Genomic DNA, 8,696 nt, shown 5'->3' with positions numbered 1-8,696 from the left:
ACAGAATTTGGGAGATAGAATCCCACTTTTGGCCATTTGTTTCTGGAGGAGAAGGACGTTTCTTTTACATGGGAAGAAATCACGGAGCCCCAGTGTCTGGAAGGCAGATGAGAGGTGACCTCCAGAGGCCAAGGCCAGCCAGACCCTTCTGTCCTGGCACCTTTCGTCACAGAGCAATCCTTTGACAGACGGAATTTTGAAGGCAGAATTCCACTTTGGACCACGGGGCCCTGGAGGAGAAGGACAGTTCTGTTCCACAGGAAGGAAAGCACGGAGACCCAGCACTCCAGGGGCAGGTGAGAATCGGCCCTGGACATGCCAAGGTCAGCCGGAGCTGCCAGGCGGCCCCAGGAGCCCAAGGCAGCCAGAGCTGCTTCATGTTCCCTTGGTTCCATGGGCCCTGCAGTGTCACTGTAAGAGCCTAATAATAAGAGAAAGACTCCAAAAAGTGCTTTGTCGTTATGACTGCTCAAAACCTGAAAAGCTTCAAAAATGCCTGGTCATTTGGTCTGCTTATCATAAAACGGGCGGTACGGACCGTGGGTAGCTCGCCTTGAGGCCCATAAAAAGGAAGGTGAAACTGGTGCAGGGTGTGGAGGGGAAAGCGAGGGGCAGAGTCCCTGACCTTTGCCTTTCCCCCCCACCACCATCGCCTGCTGCGAGACACTCTGAGGCCTCCTGGAGCCGACGCCGCCCGCCTGAGGAGAACCCCCCTGATCCTGCACCCCTGGGCCGGAGCCACGAGTGAGTTGTGGAGCCCCTGCCCTGCTGCTGCGTGCCGTGCTGAGAGCACCAGGAGTGGGCCAAGGCTCGGCTGCAGGACCGGGCACCGCGCCTGCAACTCGGAGGACGGGCGGCCGCATTCCAGCCAAACTGCTCCCAAGGCCAGAGAAGGCGGATAAGAGGCTTCAAACGACAGGAAAAAAGAGCAAAACCTGCTTCGCTCCCCCCAGCCCCTCTTGGCAGCACTAAAGGTAGCATCACAGTGTGGTGGTGACCGATCCTATGCTATTTTTTAAAATAACCTTGGCTTTTTAACTTTTCTCTACTTTTCTCTTTCTTTCTCTTTGCCTCTCTACTGTTAACTAAAATACATCAGTTTTTTGGCATCAACATTTAATCTCATTTGGTTTTAATCTCGTTTCTGGGAATATTTTGAACCTTCTAAGTTCTTTCCAGTTTATGGACAGAGACTTAGCTTTCTTTGCTTTTCTGGGTTTAAACCAGACTGTGACAGGATGAAACTTGGAAACATCCCAGTGCAGGAACTACAGCGGGATGGATTTTAGAATCCATCTCTGCTCCGCACAGATCTGCCTTTAGGAACAGACCAGCCACACACCATTGGGCTCTGCAGATGGAAACTTTAGGGAATGCAGCTCCTTTGGGGTTTGCTGAAATAAAGGAACAATTGCCAGCCACAGCTAAAATGACCTTACAGAGCAGATTGGCTTTAGCCCTATTGCTGCTACATGGACAGGGAGTATGTGGATTCTTGAACTGAAACAGCAACACTTGTTGTGTGCACATTCCAAATGTGATGCTGGATTGGATGATCGGGTAGAGAGGATAAAATCGGCTGCTGCATCCAGCAGGGAATTAAGAGCAGGATTATAAAGTAACAAGTTGGAAAAAATACTTAATGGATTTGAATTTTCTCTGACTGGCTGGTTAGCCTCACTTTTGCAAAATATAATTGTGATCATAGTAATACTTGTAATTGTGATACTTTCCTTTGAGCTGCATAAAACCCATGATTGCTAATGCAAGGCGAGGAAGAGAAGACAATCTTCACAAAGGTGGGGATGTTATCAGATGATCAATTTTCCACACCTGTTGATCTGACACAATGCTTGTTCTTCCAAACCCACTGGCCCATGGAACTGCACACTGCCCACAGTGTAAGAAAGAGAACTGGAAAGCGACCGGCCTCATTTGTGAACTTTTACCAGTTCACCAGGCAGTCAGGCATGACTTTGGGGTCACCAAACACCAGGGACCCCCAAAGAGACCCCCAAAACAGAAGAACACATGTGTAAAGGGGAGGGAAAATATGTTAATGATTTTGGGGAAATGATTATCATCTGCATGTTTATTCTGGGACAATCACTGAATATGTCTGTAAAACACAGGATATAAACAGGAACTTCCTGTCCTCAGCATGCATGGCTTTAGGAGGAGCTATCCCCTCGTCCATCCAGCCAAATAAAGAATGCTGCTTCTTATTCTTAGTGCTACATTGGTGTTAAGGAGGTTCTTTTGTTTTTACTGACTTTTGTTAACAGCCTCACAGTGATCTCCCTGCTTCCATGAGGCCTTGCAGTGTCACAATGGTTGCCTTGGTTTGATGGGGCCCCAAAGTGACACAATGGCCCCCTGGTTCCACGAGGCCCCGTATTGTCACAGTGGTCTTGGTTCCATGGGGCCCAACAGTGCCATGACACCCTTGGTTACACGAAGCCCTGCAATGTCACAATGGCCCCTGTGTTGCACAAGGCCCCCAAGTGTCACTATTGATTCTAAGGTTCCATGGGGCCCTGCAGCATGACAGTGGATTCCATTGTTTCACAATGGGCTGCAGTGTCACCGTGGCCTCTTGGTTCCTTGGAGCCCCACACTGACACAACAGCCCCTTGGTTCTGTGAAGCCTGTCAGTGTCAGAATGGTCTCCTTGGTTCCATGGAGCCCCACAGTTTCAAAATGGCCTCTTGGTTCCATCAGGCCCAGCAGTGTCACAATGGTCTCCATGATTCCATGAGGCCCTGCAGTGTCACAATGGCCCCTTGGTTCTGCGGGGCCCCACAGTGTCACAATGGTCCCCTTGGTTCTGCAGTATCCCAAAGGTTACTTGGTTCCTCAAGGCTCTGAAGAATCAGAATGGTCTCCCTTATTCCTTGAGGCCCTGCAGTTCCACAATGGTCTCCTTGGTTTCACAAGGCCCTAATGATCTCCCTGGTTTTATGAGGCCCTTCAGTGTAACAGTGGTCTCCTTGGTTCCACAGTGTCACAATGGACCCATTTTTCCATAAGGTTTTGCAGTGTTACAGGGGTCTTGTTGGTTCGGGAGTGTCGCAATGGCCCCTTGATTCCATGAGGCCCCACAGTGTCACAGTAATCTCCTTGATTCCATGAGGCCCCACAGTGCCACAGTAATCTCCTTGATTCCATGGTGCCCCACAGTGTCACAGTGATCTCCTTGATTCCATGGTGCCCCACAGTGTCACAGTGATCTCCTTGATCCCATGAGGCCCCACAGTGCTACAATGATCTCCTTGGTTGGGGCCCCACAGTGTCACAGTGGTCTCCTTGATTCCATGGGGCACCCCAGTGTCACAATGGTCTCTTACGTCCCACAGTGTGACAATGGACCCTTGGTTACACGAAGTCCCGCAGTGTCACACGGGACACTTGCAGGGCTGGAACACCTCTGTTCTGGAGCCAGGCTGGGAGAGCTGGAGCTGCTCAGCCTGGGGGAGAGAAGGCTCCAAGGAGACATGAGAGTCCCTTCCAGTGCCTAAAGGGGCTGCAAGAGAGCTGGAGAGGGGCTTTGGACAAGGTCTGGAGTGACAGGACAAGGGGAATGTCCATGAGGGGAAGGAGGGTGGGTTTAGATGGGATATTGGGAAGAAATTCTTCCCCGTGAGGGTGGTGAGCTCCTGGCACAGGCTACCCAGAGAGGCTGCAGACTCCCCACCTCTGGAGGTGTTCAAGGCCAGGTTGGACAGAGCAATCTGGGCCAGTGGAAGGTGTCCCTGCCCACGGCAGGAGATTGGAACCTGATGATCGAGGTTCCAGCCCAAGCCATTCCATGATTTAGATTCTCCTCCCCACCCCCATTCAGCAGCAGGTTGACATGTTCCTTTTGCAGCCATTTACTGCAAACACAGCGACTGAATTCATTTTGCTCTGGATATTGCCTGAAGCCTCCATCAGCTCCAGCCAGACTTTGGCTTTCCTAAACACAGGAACACAGGCTCGGGTCAGATTTCTGAATGCCTCCTCCACAGCCTGTCCTCGCTTCCACCTCCTGGTCACTGTGTTGTGGCTCATGCCTGTGATTTGTGCCTGAGGCAGCACAGCCCCCCTGCCCAGCACAGGCCCCACACGCCCCTCACCAGACACGGCACAGCACGGGGTGTGTTTTGGGTGGGCAAATGTTCCCCACCAGAGCGTCCATGCCAGACCTCAATGTCCAGTCCCACCACCCACATCCCGTGCCAGGGTTCACAGAGAGCCCTGCCCTGGGCTCTGCCAAGGTCTGGGTGAGGAGGGAGCCTGGGGCAGGGCTGACGCTGCCCCTGCACCAGCACTGAACTCAGCAGGAAGAAGGAGATGACCACAGAACAGAGACCAAAAAACTGGGGTGAGTGGCCAGATCTGAAAGTGGCCGATGAAAGAGGCTGGGGGGGTGATCAAAGCCCTGGGGCACCTTCTCGGACTGTCCATGCCACCAAGGGCCCAGACCGGCGCCCTCAGTGCTGCACCTGCCTGTCTGAGATCCCTGCCAGGGGACTGGCACAGCACCACACACCCGCTGGAACGAGTCCTGGCCCTGCAGTCACACAGCTCAGCTGATATGGGTGGGTTTTATCTCCTGGGCACTTCCCAGTCCAGCCCAGCCTCTGCCCAGCTCTGCCCACCTCCCCTGCCCTCCTCCCAGCCCAGCCCAGCCCAGCCCAGCCCGTTCTGGGTGAGCCCCATGGCAGTGCCAGCCCTGGGGTATGCCAGCACTGGGGACACTCCCCCCACTGCTCAGCCCCTCTGAAGGGCCCAGCAGCTGCCGAGGGGCAGAGAGGGAGGTCAGCCTCCACAGCAGCCCCAGGGCTGGAGCTCCCCATGGCAGGGGAAATGGAGCCCAGTGACGGCGCAGAACTCCCAGCCCCGGCTCCAGGAGATGCCCAGCACAGGCTGCCTCTGCCCCTCAGTGCCAGCCCCTCTGCCCAGGCCAGCACAGCACAGCAGCCCTGGGCAGGGGACAGAGGGGCCTGGCCAGAGCCGGTGCCTGCAGCAGCAGCTTCCTCTGGATTGCACCCTGCAGGCACAGAAACGTTCCCTTGCCCTTCTCCTGGACATCCCTTTCCCCAGCTGAGGTGTCCCGGCCGGCCGGGCTGCCTTGTGCTGCTGCCCAGCCCCTGCTCCCCACAGGGCCCTGAGCTGGCACTGCTGCTCTGGACACGGCCGCTTCTGCTGCTCTCCGTGGCCAGGGCTGCAGGGAAGCAGCAGCCCCAGGGAGAAGGAGCAGAAAGGCTCTGGGCACTGAGGCCAACAGGGGCACCCCAAGGCCCACAAGTTCTCTGTGTGGCAGCTGAGCTTGTGAGCCCCTGAGCCCTCCCAGGTGCTGGGGCTGCAGCTCCAGCTCCAGAGGAGATGTGAAGGATGGGAACAGAGACAAATAATTTCTGCTGGACTCTTCAGTGTGTTTGTTTGTACAGGGAGCCTGGATCCACATGTACAGGATGTGTCTGGGGTCAGATAACACTGGGAGAGTGATAACAAAAATATTATTAAGGTGAAATACTATTTGCTGTATAATGAACAAAGGAAAAATAAGACATATGATCTAAGGGGCATCAGATTTTTTCATATTCCTTAGGGACTCTCCAGCAGTCAAAGAAGTCCAGAGAGTTTTCTCAGGGTTTCCTTCAGCTCCTGGTTCCTCAGGCTGTAGATGAGGGGGTTCAGGGCTGGAGGCACCACCGAGTACAGAACTGACACTGCCACATCCAGGGATGGGGACGAGATGGAGGGGGGCTTCAGGTGGGCAAATGCTGAAGTGCTGAGGAACAGAGAGAGCACAGCCAGGTGAGGGAGGCACGTGGAAAAGGCTTTGTGCCGGCCCTGCTCAGAGGGGATCCTCAGCACGGCCCTGAAGATCTGCACATAGGAGAAAACAATGAACACAAAACAGCCAAAGAGCAAACAGGCACTGACAGCGATGAGCCCAAGTTCCCTGAGCTTGTAGTATGAGCAGGAGAGCTTGAGGATCTGGGGCACTTCACAGAAGAAGTGGCCCAGGGCATTGCCCTGGCACAGGGGCAGGGAAAATGTATTGGCCGTGTGCATGAGAGCGTAGAGAAAGGCACTGGCCCAGGCAGCTGCTGCCATGTGGGCACAAGCTCTGCTGCCCAGGAGGGTCCCGTAGTGCAGGGCTTTGCAGATGGACACGTAGCGGTCGTAGCACATGATGGTGAGGAGGGAATACTCTGCTGAGAGGAAGAAGAGAAAGAAAAACACCTGAGCAGCACATGCTGAGTAGGAGATGTGCCTGGTGCCCCAGAGGGAATTGTGCATGGCCTTGGGGACAGTGGTGCAGATGGAGCCCAGGTCGCTGAGGGCCAGGCTGAGCAGGAAGAAGAACATGGGGCTGTGCAGGTGCTGGCCGCAGGCTCCGGCGCTGATGATGAGGCCGCTGCCCAGGAGGGCAGCCAGGGAGATGCCCAGGAAGAGGCAGAAGTGCAGGAGCTGCAGCTGCCGCGTGTCTGCCAATGCCAGCAGGAGGAAGGGGCTGACGGGGCTGCTGTTGGACATTCCTTCACTCTGGGCATTGTGGACTGTTGGAAGAAGGCATTGACAAGCTGGGACAGATCCCCCTGAGTCGATTTATTCCATTTTCTTAGGAATTCCCGCAAAATCACTTCTTCTTCTGTGACAGAACTTGGCTAAGCTTTTTAATTTCTGAGCTCAGGTTTGTGCTGCTGCCTCATCCTCAGCATTGCTCTCAGCCTGAACACTGGGGGCCCTGAGGGAAAACAGGGCTCCCTGTGCCCCAGTGCAGTCGGACCTGCTGGTCCCCACACAGGTGCCCTTTGCTCATTTCACCTCCCCCTGTTTCCCGGTGATTGTACTTAAAATGAAAAATAAAGTGACTTTTTGAAGGCTCCAATTTCAAAACCATTTCTCTAAACCCTTCTCCCTTTCCCTGTGCAGCTGTGGTTGCTCTGGCTCTCTGCTGCCTGCAGTTGTGCCTCCTGGCAGCTGTTCCTCTGTGTCCAAGGCTTGTCCCTGCCAGTGCTGCCAGAGCCCAGCCCAGCCCTGGGGGCTCAGCCCTGCCCTGCAGAGCCTTCCCAGCACAGGGCAGTGCCCAGGGGCATCTCCCTGGCAGCAGGGCCTGAAGGGCAGCTCAGACAAAGGGAGATGCTGCAAGCCAAGGTGCTGCTGGTGCTGCCTGCAGGCAGAGGAGTGTGAGGAGGCACTTCCTGAGGGAGATCTGAGGCAGAGCTGCTGATCCCCAGGGTAGCAGTGCAGGAGTCTCAGTGACACAGACAAACCTGAGAGCCCCTTTCCCTTCCCTTGAGGAGAAAGCTGAGGGCAGCCCTGGCCATGCAGCACCACCTCCCCAGCAGGAGGAGTCTGCCCTGAGGGGGGTCGCTCCTTCCACCTCCAACTCCTCCCCACCGCCCATGGGGAGCTCCCAGGCAGGCTGAGAGCTGCCCCTGGCAGGTGGCAGATGCCCTGGCCTGGCAAAGAGCCCTCAGGGCTGCAGGAACTGCTCTGCAGGACAGCCCTGGGCACCCCTGGCTGCTGCCCACCTTCAGAGCCTGCAGCCGGCCCTGGCAGCAGGAGCCGTCCTGCCCTGTCCCTCTGACGGTGCCCAGGGCAGCCCCGCTCTGCAGCACATCCTCCCCCAAGGCAGGAACGGCAGCAGAGCCATCCTCACAGCCAGGGCAGCCGTGTCATGGGCCAGAACGATCTCTGGGAGCAGAATTCTCTGAGTCTTTCCACTTAATTCTCTGTGCCTGTCCTTTCCCTGGGTCTCTGTTGCAGATGGAAGCTGCTGGTGCCATTCTCAGCTTGAAGCCCTCTTTTGATGCAAGCAGATGTTGCCAGCTGTGTTCAGCAGCTGTGGCTCAATGTTTCTGCAAAGCTTTTGTGTTCCTCATGGAACCAAGGAGCCTTTGTGACACTGCAGGGGCTGATGGCATCAAGGAGACAATTGTGACAGTACAGAACCTCCTAGAAACATGGCTCCATTGTGACACCGTGGGGAATCATGGAATCAAGGAGCCCATTGTGACACGGCCAGGCCGCATGGAACCAATGGTCCATTGTTACACTGCGGATTCAAGAAGACCATGGTGACACCACGGAGCATCATGGAACCATAGGTCCATTGTGACACAGCGGGGCCTCATGGAAACAAGGGCACCATTGTGGCAAAGCAGGGCCTAATGGAAGCATGGAGAGCATTGGGACATTGTGGGGAATCATGGAAGCATGGAGAGCATTGTGACACTAAGGAAACTCCTGGAACCAAGATGACCACTGGCACATCATGGAACCTCATGGAAGCAAGCCTCCATGATGACTTTGGGGGGCCGCATGGAGCACAGGATCCATTGTGACACAGCAGGACCTGGTGCAACCAAGGAGCCTTTGTGATACTCCAGATCCACATGGAAGCCAGGGTGCACTGAGACACAGCGGGGCCTTGTTGGAACCAAAGACACCTCTGCAAAAAGCAGGCTAGCTCATAGAAGCAAGGAGTCCATTGTTACAACATAAAACCTGTGGAACCAAGGGACCATTGTGACACTGCGGGGCCTCATGGAACCAATTGTCCATGATGACAATGCGGATCAAAGGAGACCATGGTGACACTGCGGAACCGCATGGAACCAAGGAGCCACTGTGACACTGGGGGGCCTCATGGAACCAAGGAGACCATTGTGACCCAGGTGTTGCATGTGAAGGCAAGG

General features: G+C 55.1%; 1 protein-coding gene across 1 annotated transcript; it reads right to left on the bottom strand.

The window, feature by feature from the left end:
* Positions 1-5,607: 5,607 nt before the first annotated feature.
* LOC138101770 (olfactory receptor 14J1-like) lies at positions 5,608-6,183 on the bottom strand. The gene has a single exon (XM_068999555.1). The coding sequence runs from the start codon at positions 6,181-6,183 to the stop codon at positions 5,608-5,610; it is 576 nt and encodes a 191-aa protein (XP_068855656.1).
* Between the last annotated feature and the right edge of the window lie 2,513 nt (positions 6,184-8,696).

The sequence above is a fragment of the Aphelocoma coerulescens genome, unplaced genomic scaffold, assembly GCF_041296385.1.
Source record: "Aphelocoma coerulescens isolate FSJ_1873_10779 unplaced genomic scaffold, UR_Acoe_1.0 HiC_scaffold_46, whole genome shotgun sequence".
NCBI classification, from domain to species: domain Eukaryota; kingdom Metazoa; phylum Chordata; class Aves; order Passeriformes; family Corvidae; genus Aphelocoma; species Aphelocoma coerulescens.
Note: the sequence above shows the minus strand (reverse complement) of the source record. Positions and strands in the feature narration are given on the sequence as shown.